The following is a 24,889-nucleotide window of genomic DNA, read 5'->3' on the forward strand; positions in this document are numbered from 1 at the left end:
AAACTTTCCCTCTGCTATAGATATGTGTTATACCAGGACTGAAGCATAGGCCTGTGCCTAAAATCAAAACCAAAAAATGGTATTATGTATGTTTCTCTAATATTGGTTTTTGAGGGGAGGAAAGTGAGATCAGGTAGTAAAGCAGAAAGATTTATCCTCATCGCTTTTAAACAAAATGAAGGAATTTGATGTCATTGGGACCATTCTTTGAATACTATACCATGTAAGGAAGGCTTTATAAGAATACCTTTAAGTAAGTTATTATAAAATTTTACCTTGACATTCCATTGCTTTTATAATTTGTTATTTTTTTAGTTGTTCCGTTGTTTTCCTCTTCATGTATAGGTGTATCAGCTCTGGCACCCTGGAACAGTTACGCCCCAGGTCCTAAGAGGCAGATACCCACTTCCAGAAGCCACCATCTCACATAGTCACTGACTGGCACTGCTGCAGTAACACCATCCCTTTTAAGATCGGTCGCGGAGCCCACAACTGCCTGCCTGCCTCTCAGGTGGGCTCACCAGCACGTTTAGTATGGCAGGAGCAGGACAGCCACCCATTTTGTATCTGTCTGTGGGTAAATAAAGACTTTGGCGTGCAAAGCAATCCCTCTCAGTGCTCTTTTCATAACGTTAAATTTACACAAACGGATCTTAGCAAGCGGCTGGTTGACTTTCTGCTTCCTTCTACCTCTTCTCTGCTCTTTACTACTCGACTCTCCGGGCCAGTGAAGGCTTGCATCGCTGAGACTGCAGACCCGGAGTTTGCTCTTGAGTTGCTAGGAATTCATTCCTTCTGCTGATCGCATACTTTGGAGATCGATCTTTAAACGAAATGTGGATCATGTTCTCCCTTAATATGTGCTGACCGTGTAACCCCATGAGCTCAGGTGGTTGTCTGGTAGAATTTTAGTTTCTGATTCAGGAAAGGAGGTTTTAGGTGTCTTTTAAGTGAAGGCTTCCGTACCTTACTCTGCAGCACTGGGAAAATAGGCTGAAGTTTCCTTAAAAAAAGAAGACAGAAGAAAAGTTGTTTCATTATTTTCCTTCTCCCACTGTTCAAATATAAGGGAAAACAATCTTGAAAAATTAATCTTTCTCATGATGGAACTCAATGCTTTTTAGCATTCAGCAACTTAAAGATTTTCTGTTACAAATTCACCTAAATAACATCTAAGTACGACATACTATGTGGCATTAAATTCTGTACTTAGTGTCTTGCTCATCAAAGTAGAAAGATGTCTTTCCTTTTCCAGCAAACTCTTCAAAGCTGGTACACGATAGCCAAATGCAGGATTGTTGTTCTTTTATCACATGAGCAAGCGTGGAAACAATTTTCAGTTGAATGTGTTAGATGTATTTTCATACAATCTAGGCAGAATAATCAAATTAAATGTCTGTTTTGTTCAATAGCTTTGTGTTCATGGTCAGTTTTTAGGTTTTCTTTATTTTAATTACTTTGGAAAAGCAAAATGTCTTGAAAGACGTATTAATGGGATTTTTCCACATTGTTGAGTCACATTATTCCATGTCTGACTGCTTGAGAAACTTCAGTGTCTTATTAAATATTAAAATTTATTCCTAGTTATTTAAGAAGTTGTTAATTCTTTTTTTGTAAAACAGCTCTATATAGTTATTTTTGCACCGTTTTTTTTTTATTTAAAGAAGAAAAAGTGAAATGATACATACTAGGCAAGTGTGGTTGGGCAGTGAGGGAACTTGGATGTTGTTCTTTCATAGTGAAAACTTAACGCTCCAAGACTTCCTAAGAGACTCCATGGAAATAATGTTTTAAGCTTATATGGAGACGATAACGATTGTGCTTTGGCTTGTTTTCACAGCATTGAATATTGACCTTTTTTTGCAGCCCAGTTTTTCCTCTTACAGTGCTGTTTTCTGTTGCTCATAACTTTACAGGCTGTAACGACTTTGAGCTGGAGTCATGCAGTCCCACCAGTTCTGTTTCCTTGGGTTTGTTTAGCAGTCACTGGTGCTGTTCCTGCTTGGTCAGGTCTGAATTTGACTGTGTTTGGCTTTTTCAGACAGGTTTAGTTTGGGTCTGGTTTGACTTCATAGGTGGAATCTCCCATGACTGACAACAGCTACATTTTTTCTAAGAGCGTTTCAGAAAATTGCTTTGATACGAAGGGATTACTGTTCTGCTGAGATCCTGTGGTGCTGTGCATCAGGATTGTGTCCTTTTGCTGCTCCTGTGAAAAGCCACAATTTTTTGCCAGATGAGAAACTTAGCGCCTGTCTACTAAATGGACAGTGTGAGAGGGGCTGTGGGGGAGGACGTGGGGAGCTCTGCCCGTGCCGTGGAGTTTGGGTACGGTTAGAGGTACCATCCATGTTGCTGATGATCCAGATTAGAATCACAGAATAGTTTGGGAAGATCATCTAGTCCAACCCCCCGCCATGGGCAGGGACACCTTCCACTAGATCAGGTTGCTCAGAGCCTCATCCAGCCTAACCTTGAACACCTCCAGGGATTGGGCATCCACAACTCCTTTGGGCAATCTGTCTGACCACAAAGGATGATGAACCTCTCTTCCCAGCCATTTCTTCATCTGACACAGCTGAGAGGGATCAGAGAACTAATCCATGTTATTATTTTTTTTTTTTAAACACAGTAACACTCCCCAGGGCAGAGGAGAATGAGCAGCTGAGGGCAGCAACCATTTAACCCCCCACCAGCTGGGTCACTTCGCTGACTCTGCAGCTGCGCTAGCCCCGTGAAGAGACAAACTTGAGACGTAACACCTGCTTTCCACCTCAGTGCACATTCATTTAGCAGTGTAGACCTTTTAATAGTAGATACTATTTTTACTAGTGCTCGTAGAGCTGGTGCAGCACAGCGCTGTGACGAAGGGCCAGGGCAGGCCGGCCTGTCTGGGGTCACGCAGCACACCTACTACGTGTGTGAGTTTTGCTGCAGGAGACCGGAGGCAACCAGGCGGGAAGGTTAAGAGACCCCAGGTACGGATTTCATGGAGCAGTTGAAGCTGGCTGCGTTACAGTTGATGGGCATCTCCCAGTGTCTGGTATGCTGGCGAGACCTCAAATGGCCGTGAGGGTAAGGTGCAGAAAGCTGAACATCACCATGAGAAAGAACACGATAGCGAAAATATAGCAAACAACAGTTTTAAAAAGAGAAGAGTTAACCAGCCACAAACACCTGCACTATTTGAAATCATCCCTGTAAAAGACGAATGATGTCAGTTTAAGGAGGTGGTTGAACTAGGCTGGCTGCACAGGAGGAGGCTTGGGGTGCCACAGCTCCATGGAGGGAAAACAGGTACAAATCACACATGCTGCCCTCCGGGGTGGGGAAGGAATCAAGCGTCAGGGATCAGGGCAAGAATTTAAGCGATGGGTTTAGTACAGGCACATCTAGGCGAGCAAAAATGTGCAAGGCATCTTCCATGGCTGCAGAGTGCTGCTCTGTTTGGCCCCAAAGGACTGCACACAGTTTCATGTCTTACTGGTGTAGCTTGATGGAGAAAGAAAGAAAAAATTCCTGCAAGATTTGATGAAAGTTTTGAGTTGCTTTTGTAGCTCTAGTATGAAGCACCATCTCACAGCAGAAAATAAAAGGGACGTATTTGTCCAGGAATCAACCATTATTTTAGTTGCACGTGTTTTCCCACAGCTGAGAGGAAGGGGAAAGCTTTGGGCTCCCTTTCCTTGACTTACCCTTGTTTAAAGTAATGGTGAAGTTTTCAGAAAGGCAAAAAGAAAATAATTGCATATTCTTAAAAGGAAGCATATTTGCGTTAGTTCCTGCTGGGGTGGAAATGATCGTTGTATCACAGGAACCTTAATAACTGGAACAGTCAATCCTCACCGAGTTTGTTCAGCTGACTGCTGAAATGGAGGGAGAGACATAATTGTTTGCTGGTTTTTTTTCCTGAGGAAAGGAGAAAAGTATTTACTAATGAATGAAGCCAGGAATTGAAGGGGGAGGACTTTTCCCATCAATCCATCTCAGTACAGCCGGCAGCTGGGTTGGTTAGCAGAACTCGAAAACTTGAGTTTTATTTCTCTGCACTTATTTTAACTATACAGAAATAGGTTGCTCATGGTTAAACATTTTCCCCATACACACGCATCTGTATTGCCCCATGGAAAAAAAGAAGAGGGTGCTTGCTGAGAGCATGTCCTACGCTACCAGCCAGCATAGACTGGTTCTGTGTGCTCGGTCCCCCCGTAAGTCGTGTGTCGTCCCGAGCCGCGGGGTAGCAGTAGAGACTTCAACGATTTCTTGCTATATTCTTGCCGCCTTCTCAGAATTATTAGAAAGACAGCAAGGATTCCACCTGGAAGGCAAGGAATGGTAGTTGTTTTCAGACAGGAATGTAAAGTGTCAGATGTTTGCTCTAACAACTTCCCAACTCAAGTATTCTCTTCTGATAAATTAAGGGTTTTTTTTTCTCCTACATATTCTGCACAAAAAAGGGGTTGGCTAGCTATAATAACAAATGCTCATCTTTGACATTTCAGCTTTATTCTGGAAGCTGAACAGCAGGTTTTAATGAAATAATTTAGTAACTTGCTTTCCTACTCCCATTTATTCTTGCTCTGTGGAATTTTTATTTTCCACTTGGCATCTTATCCATTGCTGATCCCACCCAAGGATCTTGTTGGGAAGTGAGTTTGCTCTGTGCAGTGCTTACACTGAAGCACAAGAAGTAACTGACCTAGATAAACTTTGAGTCTAGAATGAGATCAGGACTGTCAAAAAAAATTACTTTTAGATTAGGCATAGACATGGAAATAATTGGCAAATATCAAGTACCGAGACATTCTGTTTGTTTCTGGCAGAAGCCTGATGAGGGGAAAATTTATCTTAACAGAAGAGCACAAATCTGTTGCTGTGATGCAATATGGCCAGACAAATACGTCCAAATTTAGGTTGCGTTGAGCAGACAGTCTCATGGTAAACAACCGATCCGTTAGCCCAGCCGTGAAACGCTCGCAGGTTCCTGCGTGGGCTGTTTCTTTCACCCCTCTTCTGAGCAAGCCCTTTGACAGGCAGGACCTCACTGAGGAATGCTGTTCTGTGACCCTCGGACTTGTTTATCAGAAATGCCGGTTAATGGGCCGTTGTCCCTGTGTGGACAGGCTTTTCGTACGCTCCATTTTAATCTACTTTTTCTAATTAATATTCGCTTCAGATGGCGTCTGTTTTGGCAGATTTTTGGACTACAGCCTGGCACAAGGGGATATGGGCCAGTGGAGGAGCTTTCACGCGGTTCCAAGCCACAGCTTGTGAGAACAACCCTCGTCCGCTCCACCAGGACATTTCAGCCCTCTGGAGAAGAGCAGTCAAGCAGTGCTGCTAGAGCCATAGCCCCTCCAGCCCCTGCTGTCCTCTTCTCCTCCTGTGTATCCACAGAGTCCTCTCCGCAGGTGCCGAGAGAGGATTTTGAGGAGAAGAACCAGCCCTGCTTTGCTGTGGGAGAAGCAGCTTTGCTCTCTTGTTCATCACACATCTATTTTATCTCCCCCCTGCCTTTTAACAACAGTGAGCTGGGCTGGAGAATGGGTCTTCGGGAGGCACATAAGCGTGCTTAAAACACAGAAACCCATGGATATGAGGCTATAATTCCTTATCCTCTGATGGCTTAGTCATCTCTATGACTTAGAGATTAAAATCTTGTGTCAAGAGAGCGGGTAGCATAAGTGGCACGTACAGTGGGGTTTCTGTTCATCTGCCTGCGCGCAGGAGACGAGTCCCTCTTCCCAGCTTGCTCTTCTGCCCTTTTTGCAGTACCAGCTGCTCATTTGCATCATAACTGTTAGCTCTGATTAAACCTCCCCCAAACTTTGATTAAAAACTACAGAACTCTTATTTTTTTCCCTTTGCTAAGACTACAAATGCATTAACGTTGTTTTGGAATGAGTATTCATGGTGTAGCTTCCCGGTGGAAAAGCTCATCTACCCGCTGGCTTGCTCTAATGAGCTAATTATAGCAGGTGGCATCTGGGATGAGGGATGCTCCACATACTCAGTAGGTGCTGGTTGTCTTTCATTCGGTTGGTTACAAGGTGCACTACAGCATCGATACAACCAACACCATCCTGCTGGATGCTGTGGCAAGAATTACAGGGGGGGGGAATGCTTTTAGGAAACTTCAAGTCTCATACCAAAAGGAAATTGTTCTTTTTCCTACTTTTGGGGTAGCAAAGAAATTCCTGTTTTGGGGTGCATGCACACACCTGCTTCCCAAGGACAAACAACAAACACACAGCGTTATGCCTGCCTTCCTTCAGAGCACGTACAGCAATATCCCTACTTACAAAGGGGGAAAGGATTATCATTTGCATCGAAAGCAGCCAGAAAGACCTTCATTAGAAACCCAGGTTTCCAGAAACATAAAATACACCATCCAGAGAACACTGTTGGCATAACACGAAGACACCCAGCTGCAGAGGGGTGTCTGATTTTACCAGAGGACAGAGAAGACTGACGCTTACCTGCTGAGAAGCTGGCCAGGAGAATGACCGTCAGGGGAGTCAGCTGGCAGGAGTCCCCTGCCTTGTACAGAAAGACCTCCATGCAGAACGCCGTCTCAGCGCTGCCCGCGGGGCAGAAGGCGTCGGGAGGGCACTTGACCGGGTGCACATCTGGGCTCTGCCCAAGAGAAGAAGTAACTCAGCACCAGCAAACGGGGAAGACTGCGGGAGGTAACTAGTGTGAAGGGAGGTGACACTCCAGCATTTTAAAAACAGAAGCAAAATAACCAAGAAATGAACCTGCCATCATTAAATTCAGCCTGTCTGCCCCTGTGGTGTTACTCAAGAGTAGGGTGAAGAGCAGAAGGTGTCATCGTACAGCATGTCCATACATCAAACCCCCTCGTTAATGGATACACCATCCCCTGACGGCCCAGTGAGACCAGGCAGCTCCGAGGGTGGCCCAAATCTAGACTCCTGGTGCCATTATTTTAACCATCTCCCTCCATCAGGGCTCTGTCTATGTTTAAGAAAAGGAAATAGGCTCAGCTAAAAATGGTGTTAATTGAAGTTATTTAGCTTGTCACGGGACAGCTATATTTGTTAATCCAGGCTGTCAAACCAGCTGATGGAGACTCACAGGGCAGAAGTGATTTTCTGGGCACAGGTCACAGCTCTCCTTGCCCCGCTGTAACTGGTATTCTCCTGTCCTGCAGAGCTTGCATTTGTTGTCACTGGGACTTTTGAACATACCTAAAATAGCAAATAAGCACAAAATTAAGATCTGGGACTAGACCCCGGGGTCTTTGCAATTGCATATGGATGATTCAGCTTTCAAAGCTACAAGGAGAAAGACCATTAAATACTTCATGTGCATAACAAAAGCTGAGCCTGGACTTTGGTCCTCGCGGTGGCAAAGGGGCAGGAAAGAGAACAAACAGGGACAGCAGGACTGAAGGATATCTGGGGTTAGATCTTGGCAAACAGATGAAGTGTGAGTAGGAGTACGGTGGGAGAGGGGTTTAGGAGTGAGCTGTGGCTTTAAAGCAGAGGGAAGGTCGGAGCTGGAGGTCAGCAGTATTTCATCCTCTCTAATTCTGGTTTCAAACACCTTTTCCAGCTCTTTGAAACTTGCTGAGCAAAGTTTAAAGCACGGCTGAGTTTCCTAAGCTTTGTGGGAACGATGGGTCACAGAAGTCCAGGTCTCAAAGTGGTAAATGCTTTTCTGCACGTTTGAAACGCAACTTGACTACAAGAAGTCGCCGGTGCTGTCTCCGGAGGGGCGGCTGGAGCGCTCTGCCCTCCCGCTGACTCACCCGCTGCGACTTGATGTTATTTTAGACAGCGATGCAAGGAGCGGAGTCGTTCCCTCGGTTCCCCTCATTGACCATCCCCTTCGCCACTGCTGCTTCCCAGCCTCGGGCAAGCCCCTGTCCCCAGGGTCCGCTGGGGCAAGGGAGACGAGTCTCGGGAAGAAATCATTGCTTCTGATGCCGAAGCTGTGCGTTCCCAGCGGGGCTATCGCAGTCCCCCCACCCTCCGCTGCAGAAGTTACCTGGGGGGCAAGGCGTGCACTCCTCCGATGCCTCCTGAAGAGCCTCTTGCCCCCCGGGACAAGGCAGACACGCCGTGCAGCTGGTGGTGCTGGGGAGGGGAGAGGAGACAGACAACGCTGCAGGACAAGCACTTCCAAGACCAGCCCAGCCCACCAAATCAGCTCTCTTACGTACGCACAGACTGAAGTCTCCAGGGTCTACCAGGATCTAAGCTTTTGCCATTTTGTGGGCATTCACAGTGTCTCTCTCCAGTGTGGTTTCTCCCATGTCTAATTAGGGCTGGGTACGTGATGGCATTTCTGTCCTCTCTTTGGTTGCTTACTTGCATGAAACTTGTAGGAACTCGCTAGCCCAGAAGTCACTATTCCTTAGCAAACTTGGCTGGAACCGGTCAAGGGTTACTGAAGGGAGTTGGGAGAGAGACTGGAGATAGAGCCGGGCAAGCCCTGCATCTGGTCTTGTGGCAATTTAATCAAATTTCCGCAGAGATCTGCTGCGTAACACGGACAAGCGCGGTCAGAAGGAAGGCACGTGTTCACGTGCCGATTCACCCGCTTTGAATACAAACTCTGCAACCGCCCTGCAGGCGTCCCTACGCGGCAGGCCGTGGAGCCCATCGCGAGGTGCCCCGCCAGCACCGCTCCCGGGCCCCTGCTCCCACCCCGAAGGTGACAGCGCAGCCGGGGTCGTTGAGCTACTGCCTCCTGCACATCTCGACTCAGGATAAGCCAACCATGAGCTCAGCTTAAATCTACAAAACCCAGACGGACGCTCAGCTCACTCCCTGAGCCAGCATCTGTTTGTTTATCAGTTGTTTATCCATGCAACGCAGCGATGTCGGCAAGAGGGGATGGCAGAGGTGGGCTGCAAGCTGATGCTCTACCACCTCATCCCAGGGTACCTCCGCATCCAGCCAGGGTCCTCCCCTCCATCGTACCATCCCTCCTCTCTCACCAGGGCTCAGCACCAATGTCCCTACAGCTGAAATGGCAGGTGACTTGCCTTTGGCCACTACATTGGGTCTTCCAGCTCAGTGGCTACAAGAAAACCACCCCTCCCTGTCCGCCTGACAGCCAGCGTCACAAGTAGACTTCTTACTTGCAAAATGATCCAGGCAGGCAAGGCAGACAAAAAGCTGCATTTTGCTTGGAGCTAAAATAGCCTGAAAAAGAGAAGAATAAGGCTTCAGGATCTTTCCTCCACCGTCACTGCCCCACGGCGTCGTATATTTGCTCAGCTCCATTTTACAAGCAGCCAAACGAACTCCCCGCAACACGCTTCAGGTGGCATTCCATGGGCTAATCCGGGATGTTTGGGGCTCTATTTGTCAAAAGCCCTGAAAGAACAACAGAAGTTTCCTAACGACCGCCGCCATGCTGAGGGAAGCGTGGGGGGCTCAGGCACGTTCCCCTGGTGTCACTCACATCCCAAACCCCGCCAGGGAGACAGAGACCTGTCAGCCTTCCCAGCATGATGGGTTGAACTGGAATGAAGCTGAAATAGGTGATCCCAGTGCCGACTCCTGGGTTATTCAGCTGGAGCGGATCTCTGGCCAGGGGAAAGCCCTCCGGTCACCCCAGCCCCTCCAGGGGTTCCCCCACCCCAGAAGTCTGGGGTGCATCTCCTTCCCCCCAAAGGGAAGGACATGAGACCCACCAACCGGGACGGCTCCGCTCAGCGCAGCAATCTGCTGTTCGCTCTCCCTCCCTGCACCACCAGGACCACGAAGGGCAGGAGGACACGTACACACCCTTCCCCAAAGCACAACAAGGAGTGAAATGCCCTGAAATGCCCACGCCGTGGGCAGGGGGGCAGGCAGGACCCGGCCTGTGAGTCCCTGCCACGCCAACGGGAACCTCTACAGGCAGAAGAACAAGACTTGGGAGTTCAGGTGGTTTTGGGAAGGTGCCTGATGATGCACTGGTCACTGCCATGGGGCAGAATTAAGGTGCCTGTGTTCGGAGAGGAGCTGGAAGTGGCGTGGGTAAGATCTGCCTTACGCCCTTCAAACCGGCCCAGATTTGCAACAAGCAGCATATGTTGCGGCAGAGCAGGATGAGAACAAAACAACCTCCCTCTCCCTGCAAGGAAAAAGGAACTTTTAAAATTTATAATTGCATGATTTAGGGGCCACCCCCATGGACTCCTCTGCGGTCTAACACGGTGTTCAAATCTGCTGACTAAAGGCAGTGACATACCGCAGCGCTCTCACCAGTTAGACTTTTTTTCCTCCCAAACTTAGCAAGTGATAGCCAAGATTTAGGTACCAGCCAAACACTTCGGTGGGCGGATTTTCAAAAGAACAGTTGTGCATGTATGAGGAGCACTTAATTTGTGTACAGAATAGCTGCTGCATTGCATGTGTTAATTAGGTTTTTGCATAAGTAAATGCTAGTCTGTTTTGAACATGTTGTTACACTGTCTGCGAACACATTGTACCAGGCTCATATTGCATTAGCCAGGTGCAAAGTAGCTCGCTGAAACCCCAGTTTTTAATGTCTGGGGAATAAGGAGGGTATTACACTTAATATTCAGACTGCAGAAGATTGCCTAAGTGAAAACAAAGATGCTTTAGACTCATTTTGGCCATTAAAAATAGGGGAATACTTTATTTTCCTGACAGCCTCCTCCCCCTCATGCTATAACTGCATTTCATAAACCTCCTTTCCTGGCTTTCTGGAGACGACTTTCATGGCAGTGTTAGTATTAGCTTGTTGCAAACAGAAGCATGACTTTGAGATCTGTTCTTTTCATTTTAATAAAAATGCCAATAACAGAATGGGAAGAGATCTGCTATTCTATTTTTAGCCTGAACAAAATAACCTGTTTACTCTCCGGTGCTTTTAAGTTACCTGGTAATTGCATCTGGCCATGGGAAAAAAGCATCACATAGCCTGATGAAAATGCATTTGGGTTGAATACAAATCAAAGCCTACCTTTCTCACATGCTCTGCAGGCTGCAGCCCCAGACTCATTAGCGTAATGGCCGGGCGGGCAGGGAAGACATGCGGTGCTCCTGGTGAAGCTAGGAGAGAAGGGAGCAGAGGTGAGTGCTATTTCAGGTCAGCCGAGCCTCTGTCCACTTTACGGGGAGAGAGCAGAGCACAACCCTTTGTTTCACTAGCAAGTCTAGAAATAGGGTGATTATAATGAAGGAATTCAGGCAGAAAAACAGCAATTTGAACTCGCCTGAATGTGAAAGGTCCACTGAAAAAATAAAAGTTTTCTGTATTATTAACATTAGAGATGCCCTGTGGGCTATATGGAAAGGGATGGGTTTCTGGGTCTGAATTCTACGCCTTGAAAAATATGTTGTAGCCCGGCTTAAAAACCTTGGTTTAAAGTCAGGCTCTTAAATCCACACTTGGAAACTGAATTGAATTGGAAAGGTGCTCGGTGTTCAGCATCCATCAGCCATTTTAAAAGGAGCTGCTCCGTTGTTGAAAGTCAGGTCACTCAGGAGTCGAAAAAAGGAGCTAAACCACAGGCACTGATGTGTGAGAGTCCTGACCTTAAATAACAGGGACTGTGGGAAAGGGGATGTAATATGTTAGACCTCCGGGAGGAGGGGGAGGAAAAGAGGGAAAGGCAGAGAAAGAGGAAAGCTATTGCATTCATCGCCAACAGAGCCAAATCCCCAACAACAAGCATGTGGGTATAAGAATTTGTTAACATACTGAGGGATGCTTTGGAGGAAAACAGAGACACGCTCTTCAATTCCTTCAGAAACCCCAGGGCTGAGCGAGATTTGTGGAAAAAAAAAAATAAAGATCAATTGGAAACATAGCAAATGCTTTGCTTAAAACAAACCAATACAGGGCCCGCGCCCGCCAGAGCTGCTCAAAGCTCAGAGGAGCCTGGATTCTCCAAATACCACAAAAATGTTAAATGATCCCATCGGAGCCCTGAGGCCCGGGCAGCTGCCATGGAGATGGCCATGCACACGCTGCGCCCGCCGGGCCCCCTCCCCTCCGCTTCCCCGCATCCCCCTTCTTCTGGTCCCCCCCTCCGGCACGCGTAAACCCAGCCGCTGCTCGCCGACCCTTCCTTTCTGGTCCCTGCTCTGCGCTGCCCTCTCCGACATCCCAACAGGAGCGGTTGTGCCGTGCCCTGGGGACCCATCCTGATGGGTTTTTTAAAGCACTTGGAGGGGGAAATAAGGTAAGGCAGGTCCTGACAGCACAAACAGCAAAGGGGGAGCACGGAGGGGCGAGCTGGGGGCTGCAAACAAACTGCATGGTCAGGTCGCCCTTCCCCGTGGCCGGGTTTCGTTCCCTCTCCCCAGGGCTGACCCGAACGGAGCCGCTCCGCAGGGGACACGGCCCCGGGAAGCTCTCGCCACCCCTCCTGTCCTTGCAGCCACCCGAGGGACAAAACCCACCGGTTGCTTGCAGAAGACATCGGATACACCAAGGGAAAACACGATGGGAAACGGCGTGAGCAGCACGTGCGCGTGTCCCCGCAGCCGGGGGACACTTGCACAGCGTCCCCGGGACGAGGCAGCCCGCTGCAACGGCAAGGCCGGGATGGCTCGTTAGCTTTTCCACACTGTATCAGCTAAGGACGTGCTTTAGTTGCCAGTGACTTAAATGTAATGAGATGCCTTGGAGGTGACAAAATTGAGATTGAGAAAGTAATTGGGCAAAGGACAGAGATGAAGCCAGTTGGCCAGAGGTATCCCAAAGGAAAGCCGAGGAGATGAACCCACACTTCACTCCCACGTGTCCCTCCGTCACAAAAAAAAAGTATTTTCTCTTCATACATACAAAGACCACGGAAAAAAAGAAAAGGGCAGCCTGCAGAGAGCTGGAGCCGGCTGCTGGGAAGCCCTCGGCACAAGCTGCCCCGCACCGGGCTTTCCTGGTGAGAGGAGTTTGGCAGCGCTGAAGAGGCGCAGCCCTTCACCCCTCCACCTGCCCCCGGGGAGCTTGTTTGAAGCCCAGCCCAAAGGCAGCCTGGGGCTTTCCCCAGGGTTTGGACCGTTTGTGGGTTAGCTCAACAGGCACGTAGGTATTTTGGCTTTGCAGGGAATGAGCTCCCTGACCCAGTTTGCCACAGAGCCCTGCAAGAAGCTGGGCAGCACACGGCCTCTCGCTGCTGCCGCTGAGTGTCCTGCGCCGTGGGTGCGTGGGTGGGTGCTGGGACAGCAAGCCCCGACCTCCTCTTTCTCTGGGGGATGCAAAACCCTGTGCTTCCCACTGCGAAACCACCTGGCAGCACTTTTCCCGTAGCCCAAAGGAGGAGATGTCGCCAGCTGGGAAGTATTTTGAGGGAGAGCATCCACCACCCCATGCCCAAGGGCTCAGCCACTTACTTGACGTAATGTCCCCGCGGACAAGGCAGACATGACAGTTGCCCACTCTCGGGCTGGTAGTGGCCCAGTGGGCAGGAGGTGCAGGCACCGGGGTCCGTGCACGAGCCCCCCGCACAGCACAAGCAGCTCAAGGTGCCTAAATCGGAACAAAAAAGGTCAGGATCAGGACTGGGAGACTTGACTTAAACCGCTTTGCTTGTCAGGACAGGTCACTGCAATGAATGGAGAGGTGCTGGGATGCAACCCCTCCAGCGAGGCAGTCCTAGGGGGTATAAAACTGTAGTATTAATGCTAACGATGCTGCTGTGCATTGTTAGCAAGCTGAAGAACAGCCATAAGATGATCTAAGGTCTCAAGTCTATCAACATGTGTTTCTGGTAATTAAGATGACTGCTTTTTCCTCTTTTAATTTGAGCAGCCAGGAGGGTTTTCCTTGTTTCCCCACCAACATATAAACAAAAAAAAAACAACCACCCCCAAAAATACTCCCTTGGTTTTCTGATAATTGAGAACTAAAGAGTAAAACCCCAGAGCAGAGAATCCACCTGAAGCAGGAACAGCTTTTCTTTGAGCACAGGTACCACGGCATTCCCACCAGACACAAGCCCTCTCTGCTCCACAAAACAAATCCGAGCTATTCGTGTGGGATTTGCTGTAGCTGCACACATCAGACCTGCCATCCCACTGCTTGCAGGAACCAGTCAAGCTCGGGCAAGAGGAGAAGATCCCATGGATGAACATCCTGCACACCAGGGTGGTAGGAATTACCTCCTGTCCTCTGCAGATTTACCCTAAAGCAGAGCTGCTTATTGCTCTCTTTAACAGTGCCCTGCAGCGGGGGAAGTAAGCAAAAAGTACATGGCTTATATTTTAGGGATTTTTTTATTTGGGATTTTTTTTGGGGTGGTGGTGTTTAAAAAAAAAAATACAACCACGTTGCAACATAAATAACTTCTAAAAAAGATAGTATTATGCACTCCTCACCACAACAGAGGTTGACGGGGTGGTTTCTTAAGCCCAAGTGAAAAGGCCTTTTCTTAGCAGAGGTTCTCTTTCAAACATTCAAGACGGATAGTTAGAAGCTGTCCTTATATTTGGCACTGTACCTCAAAACAACATCTTTCTGCCAATAAATCAGGTTGCGCTTATGTTACACTTTGCAGCCACAACCTACTGCTTCTTCATCCTACTGGGGAAGCTTCAGGAAGACCAAGGAAGAGCACGAGGCCAGCAAAGGCTGAATTTTTAATTTCAGAAAGGTGCAACGAGTTAACTCCCACCCCTGCTGCCTGTCCAAGCCTCCAATATGAGGACGTGTGCCCGTTTCACCTCCCTTGAAAAGTCACTTTTCCACCTAACACAAGAGCCGGGGCGAGATGGGCTCTTACCTTCGCTGGGAAATGTCCCTGGGGAGCAGTGGGCACAGGCTGTCACGTTCACTCTGCTGCAGTTCGAGGGCTTGGTGGCAGTGACTAACAGAGCTGCTGATGGGACCCCAGGAGACGTGGTCATGGCTGGAGGGGACACTGGGGTGCTGGTGGATGCGGCCATCAGTCCTGTAGATGCTTGAGAGGTGGCCGTGCTGCCAGAGGTGAGGATGGTCACATCTGTGGTGGCAGGCAGAGTCTGAGCAGGCTTTTTTGTGCTTGGTTCAGCAGACGGCGCTGCCGTGGACGTGACAAGGTTTGCAGCGGTTGATGCCACTCCGGCCGAGAGCATTGCAGAGGCAGTTGGGGGTGCAGAGGCTACGGTAGTGGTTGCACTGGGAGGTGCCGGGGTTGATGCAATAGGGGCCTGGGTGGTGGTTGTCTGGCCTAAAGCAATACCTAAGAGAAGAAAAAACATAATTAGTGGCCAAATTATTGTTCTCCCTTTAATGGAGGCTTCCCATTAGGTCTTTACCAGCTGCTTAAACCCATGTATCCTTGCTCGATGTCCAGAAACTCCCTTCCACTACGGTCCACTACAGAGCAATACAGAAGCAAGGAGGCAAACAGCATTGGCAGCATCTGAGCATCCCTGGCACATGAGAGGCTTATCAAGGAAATAAATTAGAGGGTCCACGATGCCACAACTCAGTAGATGCCAATATCCAGGAGGTCTGACTCTCCTAGATAAACGGGTGTGAGAATTGCCTGAAGCACTTGATTTTGTTAGCGGCAGCTCAAGAGAGTTTACCCTGAGATCCCACGACAATCTGATTTAAGATGCTTGTCAAGTAGCTGGCTGTTTTATCCCATCTCCGTTAAAGGGATCAGCAAAGAAAAGTCATGGGTTTGGGATTTTTTTTTTTTTTTAAAGCTCTTCTGGAGATACATCCAGTAACCAGAAGGGAACCCGCAGGCCAAGACTTGCTTTGATTCTGAAATCCCCCCGGTCAGAGCGGGAGAGCTGTAAGCTTCAGAGAAAAGGGGTATTACTGCAGTCCAAGTTGTTTTGCTGTGATACGTAGCGGACTGAAGTGCTGTCTGCTGGTGAAAGCCATCTCTCGGCGCACAACCACGGGGGATGTCTTCCAGTCTCTGAACGGAGGAGAGACCCGTAAAACTAAACGTGAAAAGCAGCAAATGGCTTTTAATTTAGCAGTCTGGTACTAAGCAAACAAAGCAAAGCAAAACTAAAATAGCCAGCTCCAGCCACAGCAAATGTCACATCAGCTTGGGTCAGAAACTCAGGGCAGGGATTTACTCTAAAATAACTGCAGCTTCAGAACACATGCAACTTCACACCGCATCAGCCTGCAACTGTGGCTGGTAACGTGGTGTTTACACGCTCACAACCAGCACGCATCTGCTAAGCCACCACAGCAAGAGGGCCTGCTGAAATCAAGTGGCCGTTGGCAGGGAAAATAAAAAGACTGTTTTAAGAAATTGCGTTACGGGTTTCACGGAGCCCAAAGAGCACAGCCAACAAGATGTGGACAAGGAAGGACACAAGCAGGATGAGAAGCTGGAGACTCGGAGGGGCCACAGCTTTGAGCGGTGACAGCACAGGCACCAGGTGGCTGCAGACCCTCGGGTCCCTGCAGGCTTTGTCCCAAGCCTTTGATTTCTCTCTCAATTTGGGCGACACCACGCGAGGCCAGGCACCGTGGGTACCAGCGCTTAGCACCGCCGTGGTACGAACAACAACGACATGCAGACCAAGCTGACTAGTAACTCCAGTTAAATTTCTACAGCAAGATCAGGAGACAGAATAAAAGAGTCCTTACAAAGTTGCGATCACATGGAGAGAGCTCGTTGGGAGCGCTCCCTCCCATCGCATACTGCCTGCTTTGTACTCCACCGAGCGCGAAAAACACGTCTTTCTGTAACTATCGCGTAAAGCAGCAGATGAGTACCCAGCCGTCTGGGCCACTGCCCACGTTTTCTTGCCGTAGCCCCCAAAACAGAGATGCTGAATTTAACAGTGATCGTTCTGTGGCATATTTGTTTGCCCCAGGCCCAAATCCAAGTGACCTGGAGATGCCAGCGTTGGTCCCTGGGCAGGGAGGGCAGCTCCGCAGTACCCACAGAGGACACTGCTGCCTCGGCCGTGCCTCCAGCCAGCACCGAGATGCGCAATTCCCCCCGTCCGACTCACCTGCCTTAAGGGCTGAAGCCGGTCTGCCGCTCTTTCCTCGCGTCTGGCAATGAGCCGAGTCGGTCCCGAGTTTTATTAAGCTGATCTCAAAGTAAAGACTAGCAGTAAGTCAAGGGCACCGTCAAGTTCTCCTGGGAAAAGCTCTCGGAAGGACCAAAGTCTGATCTTCCTCAGAGCAGCCTGTCCCCAACATTTGCTCAGCTCTGCCAGCCAGAGACACTGCAGGGGATTTAAACACCTTGGACTGCGCGCAGCTGGATGAATTTTGTTGTTTTTTTTCTTTTAAACAATATTTTTTTAGTTGAATGTTGCCTCTTTGTAAGCTTTCATTGGTTGGTTGGTTCTGGTGTTAAATGGTGGTACTGTTAAGATGGATTTTTTTAATGGGAAATATCTTCTCATAACATGTTACTAAAATAGTCATTAAAGAGTTGCTTGCAAAACTTTGGTAGCCATCAATAGCCTTCAGTAGCCAGTACTTCATAGATTCATTTAAACAACTTCTGGAGAAAAAAAGAAGTAGGCAGGCTGGAAAAAATAGTTTTGAGCGTCTAGTAAAAATGGGTGATGTTTTGTTTTACAGTTATAGTATCCCAGGTGTGAAAAAACAATACTCAAACAACCTTAGCTTCATCAGACCATTTTCTCTCCTGCGCTTACACTGTCCATGCCAGGGAGCAGTGATTTTGCTTTCTAGAGACTTTTTTTTTCCCCCCAGGGGCACTGTGAATCGACAAAAGTATCTCCAGGGACGCTTCAAGGATGGGTCATTTTTTGAGCCGCCTTGGCACGATGTTTCACCCCGAGAGCCTTGAGGACGTCAGGGAAGGTCCCTGAACTCGTAACGACAGAGCTAACCCTTCCCGACTCACAAGGCAGGCAGCCCTGCCCACTCGCGAGGCGCACGGACGCTGGCCGGGAACTCACAAAACGCAGAAATAGGATGGACATTCCCTAATTTTTTTCTTCCCTCCGTCTTGCACAACCGTACAGGCTGCCATTCGGACAAACCAATCCTTCCAGCCAAACAAAACACAACCAAGTCAACAGTTACAGATCTCGGTGAAGATAATCATCATCTCTGGTGAATTAAACAGGTGAATAATTGGCTCCTGAATCAGCAGGTGAATAATCGGCTCCTGAAACGGGGAGCTTCCCCAGACCGCTTAATTCCAGGAGAGTGCCAGGCTACAGCTCGTACCTGGCTACGTGCTGCGGCTGCCCTGGGTGCACGCAGCTAAGACGAGGCTCGCCGGGTAATTGCTCTGAGCGGTTTTGCCCCTCGCCAAGGAACTCTCTAAAATGATGGGTTCATGCTCCAAAAAGGGAGCTCCACAGGGCCCCTGGCAGCCTCCGACCCCCCAGATGCAGGTGGCCTGCAGTGAGAAGGGAGCAGGGCAGCCCCTCACCCCGAGCAGCTTCCAGTTGCGCGTGGCCAGGCTTGCCCTGGCAGGTACATGATCTGAAGTGCAACTAGTGTTGCAGATTCCACATAGCAAAAATATTAACTATTAAGAATGAGGATTTATTTTTTATAGGTAAGCAGTAAAAAAGGATGAAAAGAACAAGGAGAAGAACAGATAGAGCCATGATTACAAAAATATTCTGGCATTTTTATATATGTTTTTTCTCTTATAAAGACCCAGTTACCAAAACACCCCAAGAAAGTGAACATACTGGGGCATCCTGTTCCTTGGGGTTTAATATAAAGCCACGAAGAGGCCACTGCAAATCCTCAATATGCAGAGTAATAAGGCTCTATTTTTCCTTTTTTTTTTTTTTCCTTGTAAAAGCAAGTTTTTATATTTACTATATCCAGCCCGCTTCCAACACTGCCTATCTTTCAACACTTACTTCCTTTCCTGCCTTCCCCCCGCCTTGCTCTGCCCTTCTGCAGCACCCGGGGACAGTGAAGCCCAGTCCTTTCACAAGCCCGTTACGGCTTTACGCACCTCCGTGCTCAGCCAGCAAAGAGAAACGCCGCTTCAGGAGGACTTACCTGTTAAACACGCCGCCGTGAAGCTCCAAAGCAGAGGAGGGGGCCAGGCATTCATTTTTCCCTGAGGGGTAACACAGCTTGTCAAAAGGCAAGAGCAGCAGCTGATCTCCTACACCCAACTCCTCCGGTTTTGTGCCCAATATTGTCACCTGACTCTGATCATGCGGCTCAGTCAAGTCAACCGCCCCCCAACAAAGGGGGGGTTTATATTCGGAGACTGCAACAAGTCTTAAGATGTTATTGGCCTTCTCAAAGCCTAGTACAAACTAAATACTGAGCAGAAGAGCAAATCTAAGCCTCTTCTCGGGCATGCAGAAATACACGCGAGAGAAGCGTCCTGGAGGAAGCGATGGGCTCGTAGAGAGGAACGGGCAGAGCCGCGCAGGAGCCCTGTGCCTGGCTGCTGGCCAGCCCCCCGTGACCTCGTCAAGGGAAAGGATTTCATTTTTTAGACACCCAGGATTTCCTGCAAGAAGAAAAACAACCCCAGAAGAGTCCACAGTTCAAAGCAGCTCCCATTTTAACTGAGACCAACCATGCCATAACCCTCTGGTGAGTGCAGAGCTTCCCCAAACAGCACTTAACTCCCCTCTCGTTGCCCCCAAGGTGTCAAACTTGATGCATCGAGTTGTTGTGATCGGAATCAAACTCAGCGACCCTGATGATGATGATTTTGAAGTGAGCGCATTAAGTTTAGCGAGGCCCCATTTTCCACATTATCCGGTGGTGTCCTGCTTGCTGTTCACGCCCTGAGGCTGGGTCCTCCTGCCTGTGCCCAAGCTGCCCAAGGACACAGATGTCCCTGTGGTTTCCTCACCTTGCAGCCCTGCTTTGAAAGATCCCCCCCGTTTCCTTCTGCCCCCATTGGTTATTAATCAGCATTGCTGAGCCTCCACTGGGACAGAGAAGTTCCTTTTGCATACAGCTGAAGGCCACATCTCACGTGTGTCACATCTCCCCCAAATTCAGGGAACAGCTGGCTACTCACGTAGGATTGTGGATGCTCCACATGCAGAGCCCCCCAGCCGCGTGTTCAGTGAGCAGATCAGGCACTGTCATGCCCTGCCCATGTCTTTTGTGCTCCAAGATCCTCCACAGGGCTCGACACGGTGAGCCAACAGTCGGCACGCTCTAACCCAAGCCCTCAAGCTTTCCTCACAGTGGCCCAGGTAGGCTCAGTTTGGCGTCACACGTAGTGCCCTGGTGGCACCGTGCTGCACGCGTGGTTGCTCCCCCACGTTGTGTGGTTGCTCCCCGACATTGCACAGCCGCCGCATGGGCCGAGAGGTTGCGCAAGGGAAGTTTCTGCAGCCCAGCAGCGCTTCCTGCACGAGCTGCACAGAGAGGCACAGCCCCTACTACAGGAGATGCAAGCACCCACCAGTCCCTGCCCAAGGACCTTCTCTGGTACCCACAGCTCTGCCGGGGACACTCTCTCGTCCTCCTGTCTCCAGCAGCAAGAGTCTGTTGATGCTAACATGCCTCATGGTAGCTGCAGGGAGACGGGGCAGACTCTTCAACTCCGGTATCACCACTTTGGGTGGGTATAGGTCAATCAGTGGCCAGCTGGCTTCCCACTGCCAAATATAACCTTAATCTGAATTGCTTACCAAAATATCAGACTTAAGGACACAGCCCCAGGCCCAGCACTCAGCCCTGGCAGCCCCTCGCAGACGCTGCCCAACTGCTTAGGGCAAGGCAGCGATGGAGGTCTGCCCTTTCCCTGCAGGCGGGCAAGCTCTCGACATGACATTTCTCACCTTGGCTTTATAGGTTTTACAAGTCTCTGCACGGGACGTTTGATCTCAGTCTGTGTAAATAATGCAACGACCTGCTTCACGCAGACCCGTGTGGGGCCGTTCGTTCGGCAGCCCAGCCAGTGGACTGAGGATCTGCGGTGGTGGACAACTTCTGCATGAGCATCGTTGCAGGATGAAGCAGCCCTGTGCACAGATAAAACACTGCCAGCAACTACCCAGTGAGATTTATTCTGTTAGAGGAGCTGATGGCAGATCAGTCCCCTCCATACCACAAACTGCACCCCTCGTTTGTGGAGAGCCTTCCCTACCCCCCCCCCCAAGTCCCAGGAGCAAGTCACACGTTTCCTGGGCGGCTACAACACACGCTGGAAAAGCACTTCAGAACTGGAGGTTGACGCTCACCGCTGCGACAGTACTTTCACTTGCGAGTTTCAGCCTGACACATGGAAGAGAACGGGAAACTGCATCTTAAACCCCTTCCCCTGCCCTCAAAGCCCCCTTCTTGGATGAGCTACCAGAGCCCAGCTGGGAGGCGAGGCAGGCTGCTTTCATCTCAATTACTTTAGCAACTGGGCAAGTTGGAAATACTCTTCTGACAGGAAAAGTCTGATGCCATTTCAGGGCAGGGAAGTACAAATAGGTTAATTTATAAACTCCTGACCTGCCCTGGCTCGTCTCTGTTGAGATTAAATGCTTTTGCTAGTTGGTTCACAGAGAATAAAAAACAGTGTCATGGCTGATCAAAAGCAATGTCCTAGGCTGGCACAGGGCACTCTTGTCAGTTTGGTTGCTTTTCCATGGGTGGTGAACCTTATGTCCCCAAACAAACCAGACCCTGGGGGCTCTCAAACCTTGGCTGGCTCCTAACAGGGCAGAGGCAGCAGTGGTGACGTTTCTCCCAAGAACATGGCACCCTGCTCAAACACGCCAGCAGTTTGCGTCGACTCTCGCATGTTGCCTAGCCTGGAGGGGACAGCTGCTGTTCACGGCTGCCTGGAACCACCCCTCCGTGCAAGCTGGGCAAGTAAAGGAGGTGCCATTAGAGATTTCATCTGCTGAGGGCAGACTTGGATTTCTGAGCTACCCAGGCCTTACGAACCTGAGGGCCAGCCCAGGACCGTGCATCAATTGGCTTCGAGTCACCTGCGTGTTAGATATCCAAGTGACCTGCCTGTTTACAGGAAGAGCTTCTTTAATAAACTCTGAGCAGGAAGAGTCTCTCAAACACCAGCCCTCTCTGCAATGTCAAGCATGAGCTGCCACCACCCCAGCTTTTGGTTAATTGGGATGTGACAGTAAGTGCTGTGGGGGTGAAAATCTCCAGGTGAGGTCCCACCTACAGTGAGGATGGTGAAAAGGAGAGGAATGCATGAGCTGAGAGTGGGTGGACATCGGCCTGAAAATGGTAACAGTCACTGGGTGAACCTCGAAGGTCAAAAAGTCCTTATTAACTGCCAGCAGATAGGGAGAGCGGAAAGATCACTTTATTCTTGTATCCTTAGGCTCTTCCCATAATTATCCACCACTCCACTGCCACTGCTGGGGTCCTAGGCTTACCAGAAACTTGTTCCAGTGCCAAACGACTGTCATGCTCCGAGCTAAGCAAGTTACTGCAAAACTATCTTTTTCCCCACTGTGCTGGGGGAAGCGATGGTCCTTGGCGTACTACATCCAGCCGTTCGACAAGACTCAGGCCTTTGGCAGCATGTTCCTGATTTGCACCCCATTGCTGAGCTGCTGGGCTGCAGCTAGGCTGCATCTATTGCCTGGGAAAGCGCAAGATACTCAAACTGCAAGCTGGCTTCTGACTGGGACTTTTGGAAAACAACTTTTCTTCAAGCAATGCAGCTTGCATGTCATACCACAACCTGGCTGCGTATCGAGGAGGTACCAGCCAGCAGGTACCACTTCCTTCTTCACAGATGAAAAAGTACTGAAGCATTCTTGACACCCATGGGATGCACTACGCCATGGGCTGGGTTGGGAAGCAATTGGGAATCCAGAACCCCCTTTCAGATGCAAGGTTATTCCAAGTCCCTGGAGTATAAATTGATTCTCATAAAACACCACAGGAGCTCGGAGCTCAGGAACACAGGTCAACAACCAGTTAACAGTCTGCAAGTCAGCAATATAAATTCAGCTTATCCTCTGAAGGCTCTTCAGTAGCTTTCCTGCAAAACCATTATGAGCATATGCAGTGGATGGGCCTCCCAATCAGGAGGACCTTTGCTACAGAATTATGACCAGACTCCTCAACAGTTCAGGGTAGGATCTTGAACTGATTAGGAAGGAAGCCACCAGGAGTTTCCTTCATTTCAGGTAAGGAGAGAAGTTCTGCCATGGTGTGCTGCTCATGAACCATACTGAAACCAGCTTTGTGCCCAAGAAGAGGACCAAGACACTTCTACACAGGGAAGAAAGAAAAAAGCAAGCCAAAGCCAGGAGTGCACACATTTTTGTGCTCCGAACAGACATTAAAACCCGTGCCTGACCAAATGGCCACACGATGGCACCACAGCTTTGGGGAGCGAGGACACATCAGTATGCTTCCGAGTCAAGACTAAAACCCTCTTAACCAAAAACGTAGTGTTGCTCTTCTCAAACTGCACCGGCAGAAACCTCCATCATCAGTGCTGTGTAGATGGAATAACAAAACCCACAAAAGGGGAAGGAATTTAAGTAATAAAAAGAGTTATTACAGTCACTTTGAAACAAGTAACTCAAAACTCTTAAAAATGTGTTTCTTCTAGGCTTGGATTTAGAAGGAATAATAATAATAATAAAAAAGTAGAGGTAGCCAAAGGAAAGGTGTGGTACTGCAGCAGAGATCTGATGGTTTATCCAACCAAAGGCATGATAATACGTCAACTGAGTCCAGAAGTTTTCTCCCAAGCAGTACTGAACTAATTAATTCTTAATTAGTCCCCATCAGTTAAAAAGAGGGTCTTAAAAATGTGAAGAACTCCAAAATGGACCAGTGTGTCTTGGGGTGTAATCAGTGCTAAGGATGCAGGTCAAACCTACCTAATGCCCTAGGCAAAAAAGAAAAGTGATACAAATCGGTCAGCTGCCTTAGAGCAGAACACGCAGAAGAAAAGCATGATTTAATGAAATAAAGGTAAAAGGGAGTAAGTGTGGTTATCTGAAACACGACTCTCTAGTATCAGACACAGCTGAGACACCAAGAGCACTACCAAGTCAGGAAGGTCACTCATCAACCTCATCAGCTTTGGTTAGCCTCTCGTAACACATTGCCCATATTCTTGTAGGTCCTGTGGGGATTTAAAGCCCTGAACATCCAAACTGAAGATGTTGGGTTTTCGAGCAGCAGCTCCCAGGGCATGCCTACAACCTGCCTCCTTCATGAAAACCAGCATGTCTAAAAGGATAGGGCCTTCCCACAGTGCCCCTGCTCTACTGGATTCAAACCATAATCCAGAACAAAGGACTCTCTAGAAGGGGAGATGCATTTGTCAATACATAGCTCAAAGAACCTCAAGGTAAGGTGCCTTGCGTTTTCCTTCAAGTCATTGCTCATATATACACACGTTCATTCTGTGGGCAGCTTTCAGCCATCAAAAAAAAAAAAAAAGCATGCAGAGCTCTTCTGGCAATGCTTCTTACCTGGACAGCTCAGGTACGATGGACCACCTAGCACGTCTACAACTCCAACGATTAACTCCCCTGGTCTCAAACTTTAGGAATGCTGAAAGGGTAGCCGGTGGTCTGCAACAGAGTAAACCAAAATACTTTGGGGGGGGGCGGGATTTGCACAAGCACTGTTATCATAGAAGACACAGAAAACAGAATCTGTTTATAACTCAGCGGGACAGCTTTTAACGGACATCACCAACTCTTTGCAGAAAAGAGACTGAGATGTTTTCCAAAAGAGCTATGTTCTACCCAAAACAGGAGAAAGATTTAAAACCCAGTGCAGGTAGTGTTGCTTCTGCTGTCAGTGTCTGTAGCATTTGGGGGAGGGAAGGAGGAAACAAGGTTGATCTTCCATTTAGGTACAACTTGGGTACCATCTAGCCAACAGCTCTTCATCAATGCAGAGTATGACCACAAAATTTTAGCACAAGCAAGATCAGTCATGAGAGCTTGTGTCTCCAACTCTTCTACATGAAGAAACAGGCAACAATAATTTTTATTGAAAGATGAAAAGAGACTATGGACTTTAGTGACACCAAATGATGGATCAGACACGAGACCAAACT

The 24,889-nt window shown here is 48.8% G+C and overlaps 1 protein-coding gene across 1 annotated transcript; it reads right to left on the reverse strand.

The window, feature by feature from the left end:
• Positions 1-913: 913 nt before the first annotated feature.
• LOC142081676 (uncharacterized) lies at positions 914-19,611 on the reverse strand. Its single transcript, XM_075148560.1, has 10 exons — positions 18,910-19,611; positions 14,717-15,154; positions 13,329-13,464; positions 10,951-11,039; positions 9,113-9,176; positions 8,014-8,102; positions 7,099-7,211; positions 6,480-6,636; positions 1,689-4,318; positions 914-1,003 (listed from the first exon to the last, which is right to left on the reverse strand). The coding sequence occupies exons 1-9, from the start codon at positions 18,962-18,964 to the stop codon at positions 4,167-4,169; spliced, it is 1,293 nt and encodes a 430-aa protein (XP_075004661.1). The 5' UTR covers positions 18,965-19,611; the 3' UTR covers positions 914-1,003; positions 1,689-4,166.
• Between the last annotated feature and the right edge of the window lie 5,278 nt (positions 19,612-24,889).

Source organism: Calonectris borealis, chromosome 4, assembly GCF_964195595.1.
Source record: "Calonectris borealis chromosome 4, bCalBor7.hap1.2, whole genome shotgun sequence".
Taxonomy (NCBI): Eukaryota; Metazoa; Chordata; class Aves; order Procellariiformes; family Procellariidae; genus Calonectris; species Calonectris borealis.

Excerpts from the sequence above, each read along its gene's own strand:
- LOC142081676 (XM_075148560.1), bottom strand. The coding sequence starts at position 18,964 with ATGAATGCCTGGCCCCCTCCTCTGCTTTGGAGCTTCACGGCGGCGTGT. Across the intron at positions 15,155-18,909 it reads CACGGCGGCGTGTTTAACAG|GTATTGCTTTAGGCCAGACA; the intron begins GTAAGTCCTCCT and ends TTCTTCTCTTAG. Across the intron at positions 11,040-13,328 it reads CCGCGGGGACATTACGTCAA|CTTCACCAGGAGCACCGCAT; the intron begins GTAAGTGGCTGA and ends CTTCTCTCCTAG.